The 24887-nt window shown below is 41.3% G+C and overlaps 1 protein-coding gene across 9 annotated transcripts in view; it reads left to right on the forward strand.

Moving 5' to 3' along the window:
* Positions 1-24887, forward strand: part of ANKS1A (ankyrin repeat and sterile alpha motif domain containing 1A) — a 222181-nt gene that overhangs the window by 127107 nt on the left and 70187 nt on the right. For all 9 annotated transcript variants that reach the window (XM_060189650.1, XM_060189654.1, XM_060189652.1 and 6 more), the window contains one exon: positions 10084-10673. In XM_060189650.1, coding sequence (XP_060045633.1) covers positions 10084-10673 — 590 coding nt within the window. The remainder of the gene's footprint in view (positions 1-10083; positions 10674-24887) is intronic.

Consider the following 24887-nt stretch of genomic DNA (forward strand, 5'->3'; position numbering starts at 1 on the left):
GTGTCTATCTTTCTCTCCCCCTCTGTCTTCCCCTCCTCTCTCCATTTCTCTCTGTCCTATCCAACAATGATGACATCAACAACAACAATAATAACTACAACAATAAAAAAAAACAGGGTCAACAAAAGGGAATAAATAAATATTTTTTAAAAAATGAAAAAATCTTTAGGACATCTCTTAAAGGAAATTAGAGAGTGCAAAACGAGGGGTTAGATCAGCACAGAAGGAAGTTATAAATGACAGCAATATATGTATTTTTTAAAATTTTTTTTATATTTATTTTATTTATTTATTCCCTTTTGTTGCCCTTGTTGTTTTATTGTTGTAGTTACTATTGTTGTTGTCATTGTTGGATAGGACAGAGAGAAATGGAGAGAGGGAGGGGAAGACAGAGAGGAGGAGAGAAAGATAGACACCTGCAGACCTGCTTCACCGCCTGTGAAGAGACTCCCCTGCAGGTGAGGAGCCGGGGTTCGAACCGGGATCCTTATGCCGGTCCTTGTGCTTTGTGCCACCTGCGCTTAGCCCGCTGCACTACAGCCCGATTCCCAATATATGTATTTTTTTAACCAGAGTACAGTTCAGCCCTGATCTATGCTGGTGCAGGGATTGAACCTGGGACTTTGGAGTCTCAGGCATGGAAATATTTTTGCATAACCATTTTGCTGTCTCCCCTGTCCAATGGCAGCAGTATAGAGGAGGCAGAATTAGCAGGATCTTATAATAAAATGTGGAAGGACATTTGGGGAATCATTGGAGAGAAGATAGTGAGGATGATTCTGGATTTTGGGCCTAGTTACTTAGGAAAATAATATGCAACTAACAGATATAGGGGCTAACAGATATAGAGGGACAGCCATGTTTGAGGAATGATATATGACTTACTTGTGAAAATGTTAAATTTGAGGTATTTCTAATACAAGGAGAACCTCCAGATAAAGATATTCTATAAACATTTGGAAATGTGAGTCTAATAGCTAAGGTAACTGTAAAGGTGAGAAATAGATTCATGAATCACCTGAGATGAGATGACCATTAACATACAGGATAATCAATTGCTGAAAACTAGAGAAATTGAGTGATCAGTGATGTGACTTAGTGATAAAAGCATAGGACTTGTGTTCCTGAAGCCTCGGGTTTAATTACTGAGTCCGCATATGACCAATCACCAGAATAGCCTCTGGTTGCTCTCTCTAAATTAGTGTCATGTAAGTTTACAAATAAAATAAATTTTTTTTAAAAATGTCAGGGAGGGGACTGAAAAAGGACCAAAAGCACTAAGTTAGTCAGTTAGGTGGTAGATGTGAACACCTATCACAGGGAAATAAGAAACTATATACTGGAAGTTGGGTGGTAGTGCAGCGGGTTAAGCATAGGTGGTACAAAGCGCAAGACAGCGTTAGGATCCCGGTTTGAGCCCCCAGCTCCCCACCTGCAGGGGAGTCGCTTCACAGGCAGTGAAGCAGGTCTGCAGGTGTCTATCTTTCTCTCCTCCTCTCTGTCTTCCCCTCCTCTCTCCATTTCTCTCTGTCCTATCCAACAATGACGACAACAACAATAATAACTACAACAATAAAACAACAAGGGCAACAAAAGGGAATAAATAAATAAATATTTTACAAAAAATAAACTATATACCATGTGATAACTGTTTTATAAATCATGATTTCCCCCCAGTGAAGTGAATAAAAAGTTCTTAGCACAGAATAACCTCTGGATTGTCAGAAAAGTCATGACACATTTTGCATAGAAAAATATATCATCACTTTTCCAACAACTCAGTAGTACCAAATATATTGTATTTATTAAAAGTCAGCTCAGTAAATAAAGTAGGAGAGAACTTAAGTCAGTTGTTTCTGGAGTATTCAGCAGGGCTCAACATTCCAGCAACCGGAGAAGAGAAAGCAAATGGTTTTGAATACCTAGTATTGGAACTGGCAGATGATCAAGGAAAACAAAAATGGCAAATGTGCTATTAAATTAAGCACTGTTAAATATCATGGTGATTGAAAACTGATCCAGACAGAGCTGGCATACTGAATAAGGAGGGTTGAGGAACCAGAGGTCCAGCCATCAGCAGGGAACAACCACTTCAGGAAGATGTAAGGTAATCAAAACCAAGTTAAGTTGTAACAGTCTTGAGCTGAAAGCTTTGATGAATGGAGATGGTTTCTGACCTAGGGCTTCTCTGTGGTGATACTTATTGAGTTATTAGTGGAACTGGGGCCTCATGCATGCATACATGATCTCACTGATTTTGGCCAGTGTTGTAGGTATCTCTCTGTCTCCCCTCTCCTCTCAATTTCTCTCTGACTCTATCCAATAATAAATAAATAATTTTTTTAAATGAACAGTTTGGAAATAATTGGGTTTTCAGAAAAATCATGATGTAATTTTTAGGTTTTTTAAAAATATTTATTCCCTTTTGTTGTCCTTGTTGCTTTATTGCTTGTAGTTATTGTTGTTGTTATTCATATTGTTAGATAGGACAGAGAGAAATGGAGAGAGGAAGGAAAGACAGAGAGAGGGGGAGAGAAAGATAGACACCTGCAGACCTGCTTTACCACTTGTGAAGCGACTCCCCTGCAGGTGGGGAGCTGGGGGCTCGAACCAGGATCCTTACACCGGTCCTTGTGCTTTGCGCCATGTGTGCTTAACCCGCTGTGCTACCACCCAACTCCCTTAATTTTTTTTTAACCAGAGCACTGGTCAGCTCTGGCGTATGGTGTTTCAGGGGATTGAACCTGAGACTTCAGAGCCTCAGGCATGACAGTTTGTTTACATAACCATTATGCTATCTACCTCTGCCCTAATTTTTTTATGCAAAATTGCAGAATGACTTTTCCAACAATCCAATAGTTGTAAATTTAAAGGTGACAATGATAACAACTGCTACTTGTCAAATGTTTCTTATGAGCCAGCCATTGTACTTATTTAGTTAATTGACCCAGTAGGGTTTTGAATATTTTAAGACAAATCTTCTGAATAGAGGCTATAATGATCCCTGTTCAGTAAGTGAGAAAGAAGTTAGGTGTTAGACCTGAATCCTGAACCCTAGCCTAGCTGGGTACAAGACCTCTTTAGTCATGAGGTTAAGCCATTTCATCTGAAACCGTGTTGTTATTCATGTTCTTAATGCTATAGAACTGGAAAGAGAGGCCAGGTGGTTGCACACTCAGTAGAGTGCTCAAGTTATACTGTGCAAGGTCCCAGGGTCAAGCCCCCAGCCTCACCTTCAAGGAGAAGCTTCACAAGTGATGGAGCAGTGCTGCAGGTCTCTCTCTGTCTCTTCTTCTCTATCTCCCCCTTCTCTCTCAATTTCTCCCTATCTTGATCCAAAATAAAAATAAACTAAGTATTGAGCAGGGGAGATAGCATAATGGTGATGCAAAAAGACTTTAAAAGCCTGAGACTCCCAAGTGCCACCACAAACCAGAACTGAGCAGTGCTATGGTGAAACAAAACAAAGACTAAAGCTGGAGAGCCAGGTGGTGGTGTATCCATTACTATGTGCAAGGACCCAGGTTCAAGCCCAAGCTTTTTAAGTGGTGAAGCAGTGCTACAGGTGTCTTTCTCTCTCTCTCCCTACCTCTCCCTTCCCTCTCAGTTTCTCTCTGTCCTATCAAATTTTATATATATATATATATATATATATTTTTTTTTTTTTTTTTTTTTTAAGAATTGGAAGGAAATTTAGGTTAACCAATCACAGATTCAAATCAAATTTGTCCTAAAGAATGCATCCTAGCTATTGATTTTATTCTTTTTAAGATTCAGAGAGGAAGAAAGAAAAAAAAATCACTGATCTAGGAATAACTTGGGCATCTTTTATTCTGGTCTAGCTCTTATTCTACTTCTCTGATTGCCATAACCCATTATAGATTACCTGTCTGTCTTATTAAATCACAATCTCCTGCAGATGTCTATATAATCAAGTCAGCACCCTTTTTCTGGAGAAAACATGGTAGCTCTCTAAATGTAGCTAAGTCCTTAGGACTTTTCCTGAATACACGGGGCTTCTGATGCTCAGCATCATGACTAGATGACTAGGCATTTGCAGACTCCTGATCCTAAAGGAACAACAACAAAAGCACAGTCTGGGAACAGGAATACCCTTCTTCTCTGGTTCTAAGGATTGATTTGATTTAGCAGCTCCTCACTTTTTTTTTCTTTTAGAAAGAGTATTTATTTATTAGTCTATGTTGGATAAAGACAGAAATTGAGTGGGAAGGGGGAGATAAGAAGACACATACACGCGTGCGTGCACGCACGCCCCTTGCTTCACCACTCGTGAAGCTTCCCCCTGCAGGTGGGGACCAGAGGCCTGTTCCCTTGTACACTGTAACTTTTTTTTTAATCCCTAATCTAAGTGGGCAGGGGTGACTGAAAATGTGTAAATGTTAAAATGTTATTACTCAGAAGTCCTTGAGATTCCATAGATCATCATAAGAATTAAACTCAGCCCAGAAGACCCCTTGCTTTGGCAGCTCACAGGGTAAAAGAAAATTGAACATCCAAAATGAAAAGAATGAATGTTGAAGGGACTGGGAATTAGCATGTTAGTGTGTTCCCTTCAGTGGAGCAGCTGACCTTGATGTACAGGGAGAGTAAAAAGCTCTTCCTGAATCTGCTCTACCTTGTTTCTCTCCTAGAAGGCATGTTTTAGGAGCACTGAGAGTAGAATATGAGGAATGTTAAAGCTGTGTAGTCTGCAGGTGGAAGCACAGTTTCTATCAGGAGGAAGGCTTTAGTCCTGAGGGTTCTTCTAGTCCTATTCTAGACTTAGTCATGAAGGTCATGTCTTTGCCCTTTTTAATGCATTTCCACTTCTCTTTACATCTGTTCACGTCTTAAAAAGCTACCTCTTCTGAGAAACCTCCTGTTTCAAATGAATATTTTTCTTTCTGCTCACTATGCATTTTGCCCCCCCCCCCCCTTCTCTCTGAACTTCACTGCTCTGGGCAGTACCAAAGCTTCCTCTGGTGCCAGTGGGTGCTGGGCTTCTACCTGCGTTGTGCACATGGCAAAGCAAAACACTATCCAAGTGATAGCTGGCCCTCTTTATACTTAATCTTAAGGCACCTATTAATTTTTACCATGAATTCTAGTTATTGCTGTCTGTACTAGCCTTTTCCCATACTAGTAAACCTAGTGAGCAGATTCTGTGTCTTCATCTTTCTAGCTCCAAAGTACCCCATGAAGGCAGATGGGATAGGTGGTTATAGAGCAATATATGGCCCCTTTCCTTTCCTTTCCTTTCCTTTCCTTTCCTTTCCTTTCCTTTCCTTTCCTTTCCTTTCCTTTCCTTTCCTTTCCTTTCCCCCTTCCTCTTCCCCCTCCCCCTTCCCCTTCCCCCTTCCCTTCTCTCCCTTTCCCTTTCTTCCTTTCTTTCTTTCTTTCCCCCTTTTATTTGGAGGTCAATGGCTTTTCTGTTTCTTATTCAGGCCTTCTACCATACTGTATCTTCTATTCCATCCTTTTGCTGTTTAAAGTTATAAGGTTGATGAAGGCAGTGGTGTTGTCATGTGCCTTGTCTCTGATGCTTATCATAAACCGATAGTAGTTGAACTGTTTTCTAAGCAAAATATGTTGTAGTGGCCCTTGTGAGGAGAATAATAACAACTGTTAATGTTGCTAGGAAAAAAGCTTTGGTTGCTTTGGCAGGGTCAGGCCAAATGATTTGTCTGTGGGTTGGACATTCTCCACCCCTTCACATATTAACTCTTACAACAATCCTAAGGAGTGAATATTACTAATATCCCAAAGTAGTGAAAGGCACCTGCTTTGCCATGCACATGACACAGGTTTGAGTCTCAGCTGCCAAGTGCTGGGTGAAGCATAGGTACTGTGGTGTGTGTGTCTCCCACCCTAGCCACCCCTGTTTCTTTCTTTTTTTAATCTGAAAAAAAGTTGACAAAAATAAACAAAATGCACAACTATAGGCAAGAATTTTGAGCACAGAGAAGCAAAGGAATTTGTTTAAGATATGGCTCTTGATCAATGCATTATGTGGTTAAAACCTATCCCTGAGAGACTTAATAGTATTCTGACTTTACAGAAGGAAGGGATCATGGAGTAGATCATTTCCCACACATTGATTTGCCAGAAAACCTAACTTAACCATGGATATAGCTTTTTATGGGAAAGAGAACAACAGCTTATTAAGATCCTGAGGTTCTTAGATCTTGACAAGCTTTTCAAGTTCCTTTTTAAAAAAAAGGGACCAGGGGCTTGAACCTGGGCCCTTGTGCACTGTAACATATGCACTTAACCAGGTGTGCCACCACCTAGTCCCTAGCATTTCAAGTTCTAAAGTGTCAGGCGGAGGGTAGATAGCATAATGGTTATGCAAACAGGCTCTCATGCCTGAGGCTCCAGAGTCACAGGTTCAATCCCCCACACCACTATAAGCCAGAGCTGAGCAGTGCTCTGGTTAAAAAAAAAAAAAAAAAAAAAAAAGTTCTAAAGTGTCTTTTTCCTAAGGGATTGCCTGAGTAAGTTATGTAGTTATAAGAATCCCCTTTCATATTTTCTTATATCCCATAAAATATACTAGTGGGTCATAGTTCTTGTAATGGAATTATAGTCCTCAGAAATTCCTCCCCCTCACATATTTCCTTCTTCCATAAGTTTCTGTTCCTTCTTTCTACCCACTTCCTTCTCCTGGCATCTGTCTGGTATTGAGTTCTTGGCATCTGTTTCTCTTTCTTCATTGATGAATCACTTGAATGGGTAGCTGTTTGACAGGGACTCCATTGTTGGCTTCCATAGCAGTATTCAGAATGTTCTCTGTGTATAGCATGGTTCTGAGGTCCACCCAGGCAACATGAGCCAGGCTGGCTCCCAGTTCATGACTCTGAGTTTTGTTTTGTTTTTCTTCTTTTGTTGTTGGACTCACTGCCTAACCCCACCCCAAAATTATTCAATAAGAAACTACAAATTGATACAAAGGAGTAGAAATCTGCTGCTGTTACTGAAGTATTAAGAAGTAGCAGGAGAACATTACAGCTTGGGTCAGGATCTATAGGAAGTTATTTAGTCATTAGAATATAGTTCTAGACAAGGCAAATTTTATAGCACAGTTGTCTGTCCTCGGGAAAACCACCATTAGATGATCATGTGTCATCATCTGTGTGGCTTCACCGTGCAATACCACAGGGCAGCCTTGTTCAAACTGTCAGTTTGTCATATATCATATTCATAGTCCTAAAGTCAGGACTTACTGGGACTTTAGTTAAGCTATTTGAAATTCTTGGGAGGCTGGGTGGTGGTGCACATGGTTAAGTGCACACATTATCATGTGCAAGGATCTGTGTTCAAGCCCTGTTTCCCACTTGCAGGGAGGGAAGCTTCACAGTAGTGAAGCAAGTACTGCAGGTATCTCTCTGCCTTTCTACCTCTCCTTCCCTTCTCAAATTCTCTCAGACCTATTAAAAAAAAAAAAAAGAGGCCTCCAGGAGGGTGGATTTGTTGTATAGGCACCAAGGCTCATAACAACCCTGGTGGCAAAAAAAAAAAAAAAAAAAAAAAAAAAGGGAAAAAAAGAAGAAAAAAAGAAAAAAAGGAAAAGAAATTCTAGTGTATATAGTATTTTCCTCCCCTGGAGAAATGATCGAGGTTGTTCAATGCTTAGTTGATCCTCTGGACCTTACCTTTGGGGTGTAGGGTTTGTAAGTTGTGAGTATGAAAGTCCTGATGCAGTTAAGTGTGGAAGAGGGAGCTGTCATTGTTAATACTTCTGGGATCCTCTGGCTAAGTAATCAGAGCCATAAATTGGGGTCAGTTGGCTGCCCCCACTGAAGCCCCTGCAGACTTGTCAAAAGTTGAGCAGATTGTGGAGACTGAACATTCTTCCTGAGGGGCCAGGCTGATGGAGCTGTGTGACCCTGTTCATATCTCAGGATGCCATGCTCATATAAGATCTGGTTGTTGAAATCTTTCTTAAAATTCATCTAAAAGCACCAGTAAGTGGGACACTGGCATCATACATGGGTGATTTACATACATTGTGATTTAGTGCACTGTATTTGTTGTTGTTGTTGGTTTTTCCATAAAGCCATTATTTTATTATTTGACAGGATAGAGAGAAATTGAAAGGGAAGGTTAGATAAGGAGAAAGAGAGAAAGATAGACAACTGCAGACCTGCTTCATTGCTTGTGAAGTGAGGAGTGCAGGTGGGGAGTGGGGGTTCAAACCTGGATCTTTATGCATGGTGATATGTATGCTTAACCAAGTGAGCCACCACCTGGCCCCATAAGTGCACTGCATTTATGAAGTATATCCCTTCTTACCTATCTACCATGTTTAGTTGTTGAACTGAGCTTCAAGAATGATCCTTGGGAATATAGGCAAGCTATGGTGGAAGAGAGGGCACTATATAGGCAGTAACAGGAGAGGCATCCATGCAGGATTCTCAGCAGTTTCTGAGGGGTAAATGTTTGCCATCATAGTGTGATGGAGACTTAGAATCTCATCAGTGTCATAACATAAAGAGGGATTCTATGAACTATGCAGTTCAAGCCAATATATAGATTATAACCAGAACATCACACTGAGAGTGCTGGGGTGGGGTGGGGGGTCAAACTTGAAACCTCATGCATAAAAGTCCTGCATTTCTCACTGAGCTCCTTGAGCTTCCTACCTGGCCACACCAAATTTTTTCTTTTAGATAGTGAAACCCAGCAAGATGAGATCACTGCCAAGACCACACAAATAGAGAGTAGTAAAGCCAGGACCATAGTCAGTTGTAAAGCCCACTACGTTTTATAAATCACTGGAGACCTGAGGGCCTTAGTTTTCTCATCTGTAAAAAACAGTTGAATTTGACCCTTGGTTCTAAGATTCCCTGATCCTCATGAATAGGGACCTTGGGCAATCTAGGGAACTTTTTGTGTATGTGCTCTAGATTTCACTAATGGAAATAAAGTTGAATGTTAGCTTTGGAACTTTTAACTAGTACTGGACACACCATTGCTATCTACACTGATTATGTATGCTAATATCTGGAATGGGTCTGAGTTCATTCAGGGCAAGCCCCTTGGGTGTCCTTGTGTAATACTGATGTTGAATTCTAGTTTGGTCAATTATTTGTGCTACTTCAGGGCAGAGGTATCTTTGATATCTTGGGTGAGTGAGTGTACAGTAGTAGTTGGCATCATGAGCTAATAGTGTCAGGTTTCTGGGATACTGGGGAACTCCTGAGAGGACTACAAATGTCTTTTGGCATTGATAAATTGGATCATTTTGTTTTCAATGGGTCAACTAAGGTTAAATTTAAACAAAAAGGAGCAGCTGGGGGGCTTTACAAGGAGATGTACACATTCTCAAAATAAATAAATAAATTAATTAAGGAAAAAATGCCTGTGGTCCCTGAGGAAGTAAGGATGAGGCATGGAACTCTGAATTACCATCCCCAGCCCCCACAAGGAAGGAAGCAGTTATTTCTCTGCTGGTTTGTTTTGCACTTTCAGTTAAGGAATTCCAGAAGTTGCAGGTTGTGGATCACGACCTCCATTTTTTCATTTTCCTCTGTTGCTGCTTTCCAGAGGAAGGGAGGGCTCGGGTAGCTCTAAATAACACTTTGGCCTTTATAGAAATGTATCAGATGTTCCAGGAGTCAGTCTTGCTTGCTCATGCTTGCTTGCTGGCTGGCTGGCGCTCCCTCTCTCCCTCTTTCTCTCCTCTCACTTTTTACTCAGTGTTCACTCTGCTCTTGTATCTTTTGTAGGGTATAGTTAGCACTTCTAGCCTTATATAGCAAGGTCTAGTATTTAATGTTAACAGAAATCTAACAACAAGGAAGGGATGACTGCCAGATAACATTAATCAGACAAGTGTTTAGAATTTTGTACATACTCTGACTGGAGACAAATTGAACATTAAGAACAATATGAAACTTTTTTCTGCCTTCCTCTCTCTTCTTTTCCTCTGTCCCCTCTCTAGCCCTCAGCTTTTCTTTCCTCACTTTCCCTCAGTTTTTGAATTCTTCTGTTCTGCCATCCACTCACTGCATCAGAACTTTGTTGATTTTTGCCACATTTAATTTTTTTTTTTTATTTCTCTGTCTCTTTGTCCACTCCAAGACCACAGGCGGAGCAGCAGCAGCCGGAGCCAGGACTCTGTGGAGGGGCAGGACGGGCAGGTCCCAGAGCAGTTCTCAGGTCTCCTCCACGGCTCCTCCCCAGTGTGTGAAGTGGGGCAGGACCCTTTCCAACTGCTTTCTGTCACTGGCCAGAGCCATTCAGAAGGGTCTCCTGCACAGGGTGCCTGCCACGAGGCCAGCATGCAACTAGAGGAGACGGGTCTGCATGCCCCTGGAGCCTCCCCACCCAGTGTCCTGGACCAGAGTAAGAGAGTGGGCTATCCAGCAGGCCTGCCCACCACCAGCAGCCAATCGCACCCTGAAACTTTGACTCTTGTAGCATCTCCGCACCCTGGTGGTGCCGAGGAAGAAGGAGACCGGAGCGAGGCCAGAAGCCGAGCCCCTCCCACCAGCAAACCCAAAGCTGAACTCAAACTCAGCCGCAGCTTATCCAAGTCTGACTCTGATCTCCTGACCTGCTCACCCACAGAGGACACTACAATGGGGAGCCGGAGTGAGTCCTTATCCAACTGCAGCATTGGGAAGAAGAGGCTGGAGAAGTCGCCTTCCTTTGCCTCTGAGTGGGATGAGGTAAGGTCTTATGACGTCACAGAGAGCTGGGCTGGCCATAGCCCACCACTTCTCCCCTGTGTGCCGATTCCTAGGACCAGGATGTGGGTTGGAGTTACACTGGTTTCTCACAGTATGACCAGAGTGTTTCTGACAGCTGTGCAAGAGGCAAGCCCCAAGTAGTCAGGGCAGAGAATCTCCCTGTCTGGATCACAGAGGACTGGTCTATTTGTGGTTAAATGGGAGGGTGGAGGGCTCAGGACTGAGGGAGAGGCAGTTCCTAGAAATGACATGCAATTTGGAAATGCCTGGATCTGCCTCAGCTCCAGTGACAGGATCATGCTCACCCTGAAAGTGTTCTGAAAGAGCTGAAGTACTTCCTGTGTATCTTCAGGAGGCAGAGGGACAACCCAAAATTAGCAGGAAGATGAGGAGGGGTGGGGCAGCGCTTTGTGAGTGCTGCTGAAATGCAATCAGCAGGGGCTTTTCTATTCCTCACTCATCTGAGGATATTCTTAACTGCATTCCTTTGGAAGACCAGTTGTCTCTCTCAGTTCCAGGAGTGTTGAGGAAGATAGCTAGGTTGTTCAAGAAACAGAGAGATTAATGAGGAGAAAACATTCAGAGTCAGAGGCCCAGTTTCCTTTCATAATCATTATTAGAGAATAGTGGGAAATACCCAAATAGTTTTCAGTGGCCTGTGACATGTCTTACTAGGTAGAAGAGTGTGTTTCTCAAAGATTGGCAAACACCTAGAGAATGCCCAAGTGTGATCCTTGCAGGCTTCTTACTGGGATAAAACTGCCTTTGAAGTGAACTGGGTTTGACTGCCAGGAAAATTTTCAAGTGATGAATTGAACTCTCCTAGAAGAGTAGAACAGTACAGCTGACAAGTTTATTTGAAAAAATCTGTAGACAAATGCCCAGCTCTATTCAGGTTTCTGCTATGAAGTTATGTAAACCAGACTTAATCCCATTTGCATTGTGAGAACAGGGTGGGGACAATTCCTTTACCACTCTTATCTCCAGATAAGATGAGGTTTGGGACCCTATTTAATCAGGGACAGAGGAATCTTGTGCAGAAGTTCTCATTATTTAATAAATACAAGATTTGGCCAGCCTGTACTAGATACTAGGCCACTTAAGAAAAATCAGCATGAAAGAGTGCTTGGCTCCTAGAAGATTACACATACACTAGAAGAGTATGTGTGTTTGCAGGAATGTGACTCTATCTTTGCCTTTCAAAATAGTTTCACTAATGTATAATCAAGTAGAGAACAAGGGTGAGGCTGTTTAATAGTAAGAAATGTGCAGTGTGCTTTGAGGGGACAGGTCAGTAGGAAAAGAAAGAAATGTACAGTGTACTCTGAGATGACTGAGGCCAATAGAAAAAGAAAAATCAGGAGTAGGGTGAGACAAAGTGTGAGAGTGGGCTAGAAAGGGGTTTCAAGAGATCAAAGAGAAATGGAATTTGACATAGAATTAAAGTACCAAGTGTTTGGTGAAAACCAGATGAAGCTAGTTAGGTGAAGAAGAGTCATTGACAAGAGAATAGCATGAGCAGTGATGTGACACTGGAACAGCTTAGGTCATTTTGTTTCTAGGGTATAGAGCTTATATAGGGAAGAATAAGAAATATGGGAACAAATTGCAATTATGATCAGTTAATTTGTGATTTGAAAATCACACAATATCTCATAATCTTTCAGATGAACTAGAACAGTTTTTTTTAAAAATGCTTTATGACTTATTTATTTCCCTTTGTTACCCTTGTTGTTTTATTGCTGTAGTTATTACTGTTGTCGTTGTTGTTGGATAGGATAGAGAGAAATGGAAAGAGATGGGGAAGACAGAGAGGGGAGAGAGAGATAGACACCTGCAGACCTGCTTCACCACTTGTGAAGGACTACCCTGCATGTGAGGAGCCGAGTGCTTGAACCGGATCCTTACTCTAGTCCTTGCGCTTAGTGCCACCTCCGCTTAACCCACTGTGCTACCACCCAACTCCTGAACTAGACAGTTTTACCAGTCTAATGAATTAGCTCTGTATGATTATATTTCCTGAGCATACTCTCTGCCAGAGAGATCATTGGTGTTTGGTGATTCTGCACAGGATATTTATGCTTATTAACAGGCAGCATTGCCAAGCAGTCTTCTGGGCTCCACTATTTCCTCCTAGAGAAGAACCATGAAATCACCAGAGCACAGTCCAGCTTAATAAAACTTGGGTGTATGGACTAATAAACCATTTGTCTCTTGACATCTCAAGGAGTGGGGGAGATTCACTGAGATTGTAGATAGGAACAGTGAATTTAGGAAGTATCTGAGGGCTAGGAACCCTGGGCCAGTCTGTAGTGTGGTTAACCCACCAGAAGCATTACTACATTTAAACTGAGAAAAAAACTTAACACTATTGAAGCCTTAATGAAAAGAATTGAGAAAATGGAATTTTGCTTACATGCTAAACAAATTTTATGTGGTAAATTAACAAGACTTTTCAACATTGTTTTTGAGGTTTTTGTGGTTATCTTTATCTAAAGAGAAACTTCACAAGTGTTTTCCTGTGATAGGATCTAAACCCAGGACTTTTGCAGACTTTCTTACGGTAGGGAATTCGTTAGTGACTGCTCCCTATCCTGCCCAGACCAAGGTCTTGTCTTATACTCCTTTCTCCCTTGCTCCCTCCTTACTGCTTGCCTTCCTATCTCTGTCTCTGTCTCTGTCTCTACCTCTCCTTTCCTTCCTCTCTTTCTTTCTTCCCCTTTCTTTCTTTCTTTCTTTCTTTCCTTCCTTTTCTTTCCTCCCTCCCTCCTTTCTTTCTTTCTTTCTCTCTTTCTTTCTTTCATTATTGTAACTTAATCCCTAGGAGTTGGGGAAGGCTGCTCTGAAAGATCTTGGGCCCAGCTCAGATGCTCCCTATGTGACCTGGGAGAGAGTGGAAACCTGGGTGTGGGGAGTCCTCAGTCAGCTATGATCCCAGCACATACGGTGTTGGATGTTGAGGTGCACTGAGCTACTCCTAGAAGGCAGTAAAGAGTAGTAGACAGGACTCAGGCTCTGGAGTCAGCAGATCTTTGAGCCCCAAATCCACCATCAACTTCATCTTTAATGCAGGGTGACCTCAGCAAGTCTCAGTGTTGTGATCCTTAGTTGTGAAGCAGAGGTGGTCATAAATCTGTTGCAGTGCTATTTTTTTTTTCATTTAGACCTGTATTTAAGTACCTGGCACAGTTCCTAGTATGCATAAACTATTAGGTAGATGGTAGATACTATTATTATAGTTATTACTACTATTATTATTGTGACTGGTGCTTTGGAGAATGGGAAGTGCAGCTTGGTATATCTTAGACCTTAAGAAAGGCACAGGATGGGGGAGATAGCATAATGGTTATGCAAAGACTCTCATGCCTGAAGCTCCAAAGTCCCAGGTTCAATCCCCCATGCCACCATACACCAGAACTGATCAGTGCTCTGTGTGTGTGTGTGTGTGTGTGTGTGTGTGTGTGAAAAATAAAATAAAATATTTAAAAAATAATAAAAGAAAGACAGAGCTTTGTGGGGGGGGGGGGCTGTGTGGTTGTGGAGTGACTAGGAATTAGTGGACTTCAAGCCCCTAAAGCCTACAACGCCTCCTGTACAGCTTTGTACCACTCCAAAGGTGGAAGAGCCCAAGTCTGGAAAAGTAGGGCAAGTGCTCCCCCTCCACCACCCCCACACCATTGTTCTTTGAGACATCCATGAGTCTTTTCTAATTTCCTGAGAGAAAAGAGGTTAGAGAGAAATCTTCAGCTTTCTTTACTGTTTATTTTTCTGCAGGATGTAGTTTACACAATGACCAGCAGTAGCTACTGATTGCTGGTTAATGGGATGATGTTATATGTTATATAGGTGGGGAGTGTGCACAGGTGATAGGTGATTAAAGCAGTCTTTGTTGATCCCCCCAAACAAAGCTTCTGGAAGTTAGCCTGATTAAAGTAAACCTCTGAGATAATATCCATTAGCAACACTGGCATGATCCCTATTATTTGTCATATTTTTGGTACCAGGAAGTAATAGAATTTATTTATTTTTTGTTGTTGTTTTTTAATTTTTTAATATTTATTTTCCCTTTTGTTGCCCTTGTTTTGTTGTTGTTGTTGTAATTGTTGTTATTGATGTCATCGTTGTTGGATAGGACAGAGAGAAGTAGAGAGATGAAGGGAAGACGGGGGTGGGGGGGGGAGAAGAAGAGACCTGCAGACCTGCTTCACTGCCTGTGAAGCAACTTCCCTGCAGGTGGGGAGCCGACAACTTGAACCGGGATCATTATGCCGGTCCTTGCGCTTTGCGCCACGTGCGCTTAACCCGCTGCGCTACCGCCTGACTCCCAGTAGAATTTATTTTTAAAATAGCTTAGCCTAAGAAGAGGTATAAATCGGGAGTCGGGGAGTCGGGCGGCGGAGCAGTGGGTTAAGCACATGTGGCGCAAAGCGCAGGGACCGGCGTAAGGATCCTGGTTCGAGCCCCTGGCTCCCCACCTGCAGGGGAGTCGCTTCACAGGTGGTGAAGTAGGTCTGTAGGTGTCTATCTTTCTCTCCCCCTCTCTGTCTTCCCCTCCTGTCTCCATTTCTCTCTGTCCTATCCAACAACGAACAACATCAACAAGGGCAACAAAAAAGGGGGGGGAATGGCCTCCAGGAGCGGTGGATTCATGGTGCAGGCACCGAGCCCAGTAATAACCCTGGAGGGGGAAAAAAAAAAAACGGGAGTCGGGCAGTATCTCAGCGGGTTAAGCGCAAGTGGCACAAAGCGCAAGGACCAGCATAAGGATCCCGGTTCCAGCCCCAGGCTCCCCACCTGCAAGGGAGTCGCTTCACAAGTGGTGAAGCAGGTCTGCAGGTGTCTATCTTTCTCTTCCCATCTCTGTCTTCCCCTCCTCTTTCGATTTCTCTCTGTCCTATCCAACAACAATGACATCAACAACAACAATAATAATAACTAAAACAATAAAACAAGAAGGGCAACAAAAAGGAATAAATAAATATTAAAAAAAGAAGAGGTATAAATTCAAATTGCTGTAGGCAATCCTATGTTTCTAGTCAAGTCAAAGCACTATTATTTTACTGATGCCTTTTGCATAACAGAAATTAAACTGTTATGGTATAATAAATGAAACTTTAACATTATATAGGAAAATCACCTACAACTACAGTTAGCTGTAATCAGTTAACTTCTGTTAACATTTGATGCATATCCAAAATTGGAGTCTTAGTATATTTACTGATTTAGAATTTGCTTTTCTTACCTAATTGCTACATATCATGAATATTTTACAATAGCAATGTCAGTAAGATATAGATTCAGATTTTTATTCTAAAAGGTTTTATTCTATATATGACTATGTTGTAAAGTTTGCTTATTTTTTGCTTAAACTTTTCTCTCTTAGATTCTGTGCAGGATATTTTCTCTCTACCCTTCAGATCTATTCCCAGCCCTTTTACCTGCATAAGTATCTCTATATGGCCAGCTTCAGCCAGGCAAGAAACTTCTGAGTTGGCAGTACCCACCCCACCCCCAGCCTCCACTGGTGGTCATCCCTCCTCTCCCAGTTAGCTAACCCCTCTGGATTCTGGTAAGCAGTTCCTTCCTTTGACTCTTGAAAGGATTGGAATGTGTGCGCTTAACCAGGTGTGCCAACCGCCTGCCTCCCCCCCTTCAAAGGATTGGTTGGACCTTCAGTGGTCTGATTGTGACTAGACCTTTTTTTATTCTCCCTGTACCCTGCCCAAACTTTTATAAATAGCCTCTTATGCTATCTTTTTCTTCAGGGACCCTGAGTAATTCCAATGTTTGTAGCACTATTTATGTCAACACTAAGCAAACATATAGCTGTGTGATGGAGCAGTAAACATGACTCTCTGCATATAAATTGTAAATTAATCTTTATTTGCTGGTGATCCAGAAGACTTGGGAAGCAGGAGGAATTTATCACTTAACTTGAAACCATTTCCACTTCCAAACTATAGGAGGGGGAATGGTCTCTCCACCTAGTTGGCAGTGTGGACAGCATTTCAGTAGTCTAGTCCTGAATTACTATCTTAGAAATGCTTTTTTTTTTTTTAATTTTTATTTATTTATTTATTTTCCCTTTTGTTGCCCTTGTCTTTTTTATTGTTGTTGTAGTTATTATTATTGTTGTTGTTATTGATGCGGTTGTTATTGGATAGAACAGAGAGAAATGGAGAGAGGAGGGGAAGACAGAGGGGGGAGAGAAAGATAGACACCTGCAGACCTGCTTCACCGCCTGTGAATCAACTCCCCTGCAGGTGGGGAGCCGGGGGCTGGAACCCGGATCCTTACGCCAGTCCTTGCGCTTTGTGCCACCTGCGCTTAACCCACTGCGCTACCGCCCAACTTCCCCAGAAATGCTTTTATCTTCTTTTTTTTTTTATTGTTGTAGTTATTATTGCTGTTGTTCTTGATGTCATCGTTGTTGGATAGAACAGAGAAATGGAGAGAGGAGGGGAAGACAGAGAGGGGGAGAGAAAGATAGACACCTGCAGACCTGCTTCACCGCCTGTGAATCAACTCCCCTGCAGGTGGGGAGCCGGGGGCTCAAACCAGGATCCTTCTGTCAGTCGTTGTGCTTTGTGCCACGTGCGCTTAACCCGCTGCGCTACTGCCCGACTCCCAGAAATGCTTTTATCTTCTGACCATGGGTTTACACACAATAACACCAGCAATATCTACCTTGTCAGAAAACCAAAAATAACTGGGGAGAATTTGATTTGAGTGTATAGTCTTTGAAGTCAGATAGGTCTCTCACATACCTGCCTTGAATGGTATTGAAGCTTATGAAAGAGAAAACCACAGAAAGCTGTTTGTCTACTTAAGCATAAACATTTGAGTCATTTAAAACTTGGCTAACGTTTAAATGATAAATGTGTTTTGTAATCAGCTTTCATAAATATTAAGTGGGAAATGAGTGAAGAGCAGAGGCGTGCTTTGTATGCATTTTGTACAAATTGAGAATAATTTCTGGTCAGAGACTTAGGGGATTGCCCTGTGTTGGTCTGAAATGGGAAAAACGGGACTATTTGCTGTCAAATCTCACCCTGATATCTGAAGTTGCAGCAGCCGAGAGGGCACCCTTCCAGGCCAGGCCCCAGACACTGCACCCTTTCCAGCATGCTGTCCAGTTGGAGGCATGATGTCATCAAGAGAAAAGCTGATTGGTTCAACCCCACAGATGCTCAGGTTGCTGTTAACCCTTTAAAGTTGAGTGTCAAGAAGAATGACTAAGATATAAAATAAAGAGATCTGGGCTTGAGTTTCTGTTGACAATGGCTAAACTTTCCACACCATGCTCTGTAGTCTCCATTGTTCTCTTTAATGTAAACAAGCATGCTGTGTAGTCCTTCCTGCGGAGCAGCCTTCCCACTCTGAAAAGAATTTGAGACTCCTACCTCTGGGAAAAAATTGGAACTTGGAATGTCTAAGTTGCATATACACAGGAAAGATATCTTTTGTCTCTGAATTTCTCACAGTTTTCAGTGGTTTGGTGAAATTGGTGTATTTAAAATAATAATTATAATGAATAAGTAAATAGAAGGAGTAGTAATCTCAGTCAACCAAGCAAAATAGCTTACTTGAATGGTGAGCTGCTTTGCCAGGTATGTGACCCAGGTTTGAGACTGACCTCCACCACACTGAAGAAAGTTTTGTTGCTTGGTCTGTCTGTCTATCTGAATAATGATAATCTCATAGGTAGCCTTAAAACAGTTTTGACCTTTTTATCTGATAAACTCAAGAGATTTTGGTTAGGTCAGATTCAAAAACATGAACATTTCCATAGCCCTGGTTCTTTCCTGTGATAAAGAAGTACCAGAGTGTGGTCCAGGAGGTGGCACAGTGGATAACGCATTGAACTCTCCAAGCATGAGGTCCTGAGTTCAGTTCCTGGCAGTACATGTACCAGAGTGATGTCTGGTTCTTTCTCTCTCTCCTCCTGTCTTTGTCATTAATAAGTAAATTAAAAAGAAGCAGCAGCAGCAGAAGAACCACCACCATAGTGTTCTGAATAAGCTGGAATTAGTCCTGACTGCAGTTCTCTGCTAACCCTAGTATGTTGACCTCCCTTCGTACGCCAGCAGGCTTCTCTAGATAATCTCTTAATGACATCATGTCTCTCTGGATAGCATGCTGGGAAATGTGGGGCATCTGGGACCACTTAGTAGGGTGTCTTCCCAGCTGCTGCCACATCACATCTCATCTCCTCGTCTGGAATTCTGACTTATCTTTTCTTTCCTCACTTTTATGTTTTTCTCTGCATATCCTATTTGTCTCATGGCTTCTTTTCCTATCTTTTAACTTAATCTTGTTTTCTCCATTTGTTCAAGGGTGGAAACATCACTTTTGCTCTTTCTCTCTTTTTAATCTGTGCTCTTTCCTAAAGTAATATTTGGGGTTTTTTTTCCTCCACCTTTATCATTTAAAAAATATTTATTTATTTGGATAGAAACAGAGAAGTTGTGAGGGAAAGGGGGTTGGGGGGGCATGAGAGATAGAGATCCAGATCTGCAGCACTGCTTCATCACTTGCAAGCTTCTCCCCTACAGGTGGGGAGCTGGGGGCTTGAACCTGGGTCCTTGTGCATTGTAACATGTTTAAACATTGTAACCCAGTGTGCCACTGCCCAGCCTCTTGTTTTTTCTTTTTCTTTTTTTTGGTGGTAATATCAAAAAGGTCTTTCCTATTAACCTTTCCTTTTTACCCTTTACAAACCAGAAAAACATTTTCTCCTTTTAATGTTTTTACCACTGTTTTTATTTATATCCCATATTTATATTCTTCTGGAAGTTTTGCTGTTCATTGTGTTAGCTCAGCTCCTCCCTCACATGCCACCGCCTACTGACTGCCCCCACTTCTTTTGTAAACAGTCTGGTTCCATTTAGTTGCATGAAGACAGGCATCATGTAGGGATTTTGTGATATTTGTGAAATTACTAGCATAAGAATTTTTTTCTAATTTCAGTTCAGTTTTAACAAAAAAACCAAAAATTTATGTGACCATGGATGAACATATGAGAAGAATCTTGACATCTATTTCTGTGCATAAAAATGTTGAGAATAATAGTGACATATTCTGGGACATTCCTTATCTATTTAAATTCCTTTTTTGTTTCTCTTCTTTTCCTCAGTAGGATGAGGCAGAGTGGTTTTACCTAATTTAGGGAATTGTCATTTGTCTTACTCTAAGCAGTTGACTCTGAGGAACAAGTAGAGGAATTTTCACATAATTAGTAATTTTTAAAAATGGAAGTATATTTTCATTGTAATTGCTCATTCATTCAACTAATGTATTGAATATCTTCTATGTTCCAGGCACTATGCTAATCATAAGGGTGGAGTCGTGAACAAAACAATCCCCTGCCTCATAAAACTGGCATTCTAGAAAGCCAGAAGGAAATGAGTAATAAAAGACAAAAAGTAGAACACATATAGTATGCTAGGTGGTGGTAAGGAGAAAAATAAAGTTCAGAAGAGAAATAGGATAAGGTGCCTAGGGCAGACCTCTCTGGAAAGGAGCTGAGAGCGCACATATACAAGGCTCGGGCAAGGCATTAACAGAGGCGTTATTCTGCTTTCTCTATTTGGAATTTCTCCTGTTAGGGAAATTTAAAATTCCATTCTATACTTGCATTGTCTTACAAGTATGTTTTATTATTATTATTACTGATTTAATAATGATTGACAAGACTGTAGGACAAGAAGGGTACAATTCAACACAATTCCCACCACCAGAGTTTCATATCTCTTCCTCTCCATTGGAAGCTTTCCTATTCTTTATCCCTCTGGGAGCATGGACCTAGGATCATTATGGAGTATAGAAATTGGAAGGTCCATTTATGCATGTACAAACTATTGTATTTACTGTTGAATGTAAAACATTAATTCCCCAATAAAGAAATAAATTAAAAATAAAAAAAAAGAAATTGGAAGGTCCAGCTTCTATAATTGCTTCTCTGCTAGACATGAGCATTGACAGATTGATCCATACTCCCAGCCTGTTTCTGTCTTTCCCTAGTGGGCAGGGCTCTGGAGAGATGGGGTTTCGGGACACATTGGTGAGGTCCTCTGCACAGGGAAGTCAGGTTGGCGTCATGAAAGCATCTGCAACTTGGTGGCTGAAAAGCATTACAATATAAAGCTGAACAAATTGTTTAATAATCAGGAACCTAAAGTCAAGAATATAGCAGATGAGTTTTGGGGGTCTCCATTTTGGAAAAAGCTAGTAGGTCTATTATGGGTATATTCCAAGGAAAAAGTATGTTTTATTGCTCAACTTTATTCTTACTTTTCTCTTTCTCCTTAACATTATTACCACCCCCTTTTCTTTATCTAACCCCTTCCCCACACACACCACAAAATTCCCCCATTAAATTGTGTTGCTTTTTATACATCCTGGGTATAAATTGGGTATTTACATGGGTGGTGCTTTTTATACGTATTGGGTAACATTTTTTTATTATTTTTATTTATTTATTGGATAGAGGCAGCCAGAAATTGAAAGGAAGGAGGAGACAGAGAGGGAGAGAGACACCTGCAGCCCTGCTTCACCACTTGCAAAGCTTTCCCCCTGCAGGTGGGGGCTGGGGGCTTCAACCTGAGTCCTTGCTCATTGTAACATGTGTGCCACCACCCGGCCCCTATACATATTAGGTATGTGTACACATTCCTGCATACATACCTATGTGTTTTTTTTAAGTTTCTGAAATAGAATAAAACCTGAATTTTCTAAGAACTTGTCAAACTTGATCATTGTCCTTGTCATCCAAGATGTCCTATCATCTGGGATCACTGGGAAGGTAGATACCGAGATTGAGGTTTAGGTCACTGTCTTAGAAGATGCATTTCCATGGGTACATTAGATGATCAAAGCAAAAATAAAACCTAAAAACTAAGATTACAAGGCTAGAGCAAGACAATTCATTGTGATTTTTGACCAGAAAATGGCCAAGAATCTCAAAACTGGGAGATCCTGTGAGAGGAGGACAGCTGACTAGGTATTCAAGGTATCAGAGTAGGCTAAGGCTAAGTTTTAGCACCATTGTTTGGAATAAGGAATTCTGCTTATACCCTGAAAAGCATTTTAAAAACCAATGATCTGATGAATAGTAAATGTTTTCACTGAGGAGGCAAGCCTACAGTTTTCAAACAGATAATTGTACCTAGTTAAAAAAAATGCTGAACATTCATGTGGAATCTAGGAGTCTAATTTACATGAACTTGCCAAAAAAAAAAAATCAAACAAAACAGAAGCAAGCAGACTGTTCATAAAACTTTTGAGAACTCTGGTGTTATCTTTGGGAGGTGGGAGAGTGAGGATACAGAACGTTGGTTGTGGGTGTGATGTGGAACTATAATCTTAGAGTCTTTTTTTAAATTTTTATTTATTTATTTACAAAAAGGAAACACTGACAAAACCATAGTATAAGAGGGGTACAACTCCACAACCTTACAGTCTTATAACATTAATAATGAAAACTTTAAAAAAAAGAGAAAAAGAAATGCTAGAGATCTCAAATATTCTCTCACCCTTGAATAGACTTAGAGGTCAATGTAGAGTGGACTTCTTAGGCACCAGGTAGGGAGGTTATCTTTTATGCATTTATGTACACACATGTGAGAAAAGGGATGTGTGCATGTTTTGTATTCTTTCTGGTGGGAAATTATGTTACATATGACATGCATAGCTAGAGGTGGGCAATAGCTTGGCCAGCTCAGGGACTGTGGTTCTTGGCAGAATGGCAGTGTGTCCAAGTCTAGGTCTGTTTCAGATTAAGATCCAATGTACTATGATGCTTCTAACCATGCCTTTCCATTAAGTCTGATTAGATGACCTACTACTGAATGTTATGTTTTTCATCTCTAGAGCCCAGTGAAGTAAGGCAAAACAAACTGACTTTATTATAAATTTACAGAACAACTGTTCCTTTCTCTCTCTCTCCCTCCCTCCCTCCCCCTTCTCTCTCTCTCTCTCTCTCTCTCTCTCTATATATATATATATATATATATATATATATATGTAAATATATATATATATTTTTTTGTAATGAATAGACCCCAGAAAAATTTTAATTTGTTTAGAAATGTGCCATGCAGTCAAAGTGGCAGCTAAGTGATTATCTAGTCAGATAGTTAGGAGCAGGCTTTTTGTTATATAAGACTTTAGGAAACCAATTAACTTGGACCTCACTTGAACTTCCTTTAGAATCTGACCGTCATCAGTGACACAGAGTTCTTTTCTGGACTTTTGAGTGTTATGCTAGCATACTCAAGCATGTGATGTCTCTGATCTCAGCGCTTTGTTTTCTTGGAAGGCTGCCCTCTCTGCCTAGGGTTCCTTTGCTTTTCTTTGTCCTTTCTCCTGCATAAGTGTTTCCTTTTGATGCTACCAGGTGAGTAGCCAGTGGGTAAGAAGAATGCTTCTGGCCTAAAGAGTCTGGACAAGCCAGGATGCTGAGTGATCTTTTCCCAGTCATTCTGCTCTGTCTTGCTTATGCTCTAATGACCCAGTCTCTGGCACCACAGAGCCCACCTGTCCATAACTCAAAGGCAGCCTGTTTATTTGTCTGGACAGCTGGAAAACTGCCTAAGCTCACTAGGGGCCTACAAATGACAATTTGCCTGGCAGCCTGTTCTTGCCTGTCCTGATTTAAACATACCAGGAAGCAATTGTAAATCAGTTGAAATGGTGTGGCTTATGTAAATGCTTTTCTCCTTTCTACTTTGGAGCTATTTTCAGCACACATTCTGCCTGCTCCCCCCCCCCCAAAGTGAAGTAGTGCCTTGTATCTAATGTGCAATGGGCGTGCAGTAGTGCTGTGTTTTACTGCTAGAGAAATGATTTCTCTCACACCAAAAGCTGCACAAACCTAGAGAAGTTTATCATGAAGGGTACTGTGAAGCCTTCTGTGCTAGCCCACAGATAGGAAAGTGCAGAGGCATGCACTTTAATAAAAGCAGATTTTTTTTATTTTATATTTTTTAATTACAGAATTACATGTCGACAGGGGTTTGAATCCACACCATTCCCACCACCAGAGTTCTGAATCTTCACTCTCCCCACTGCAATCCACCACAGTTCCCCTAAAGTTGTAGACATGAGCTGACCATCTTCTCTACAACTATCTGTCCACGTTTATACAAAGTTACCCCTTCTTTTCCTGATTCAATCCTCTCTTTCCCTCTAAACCACTCATGACATCAAAGTTACCTCCCTATGTCCTTTTCCTTTTCCTTCTCTCTCTCTGGGTGCTGATGGAGCTGGAGTGCAGAGTCCTCTTATCTTCATCCTGTCACTTCTCCCTCGCTGGAAGTATGGATCAAGCTTGTTTATGGGGAGCAGAAGGTAGGCGTTCTGGCTTCTGTAGCTACTTCTCCGCTGAGCATGAGTGTTGACAGGTCGATCCATTACCCCCTCCCTCGTTTCTATCTTTCCCTCGTGGACCAGAGCACTGGAGATGCGAGGGCCCAGGACACATTGGTGAGATCATCTGCCCAGAGAAACTGGAGTGGAGTCGTGGTAGCACCTGTAGCTTGATGTCTGTTCCATACAGGTGTCCATAATATTATTGCATAATCTTTTGAATGTCTATCTCATCTGTTGTAATATCTCCTCTTTCATTTTTGAGTGATTTTACCATAGCATTCTCTCTTTTTCTCTTGGTGAGTGTAGCTAGTGGCTTATCTATTTTATTTATCCTTTCAAAAAACCAGCTCTTTGGTTTTATTAATCATCCTAATGGTCTTCTTTTTTTCTATTTCGTTGATTTCTGCTCCGATTTTGACTATTTCCTGTCTCCTGCTGACTGTTGGTTCTTTTTGTTGCTCACTTCTAGTTGACTGAGTTGGGTTGTTAGATGGTTTACTAGTGATTTCTCCTGTTTATTAATGTGGCCTGCATTGCTATGAATTTCTCTCTCAGCACTGCTTTTGCTGCATCCCATAGGGTCTGGTAACTGGTTTCTTCATTTACATTGGTATCGAGATAATTCTTAATTTCTTTTTTGATCTCTTCAATGACCCATTTATTGTTCAGCAGCATATTGTTTAGTCTCCAGGCTTTGGGGAAATTTCCTTTCCTTCTTTTGGTTGATTTCTAGTTTCATGCCTTCATGATCTGAGAGGATGCATTTTATAATTTTAATATTTACATATCTGTTTAGACTGTCTTTGTGGCCCAGCATATGGT

Source organism: Erinaceus europaeus, chromosome 4, assembly GCF_950295315.1.
Source record: "Erinaceus europaeus chromosome 4, mEriEur2.1, whole genome shotgun sequence".
Classification (NCBI taxonomy): Eukaryota; Metazoa; Chordata; class Mammalia; order Eulipotyphla; family Erinaceidae; genus Erinaceus; species Erinaceus europaeus.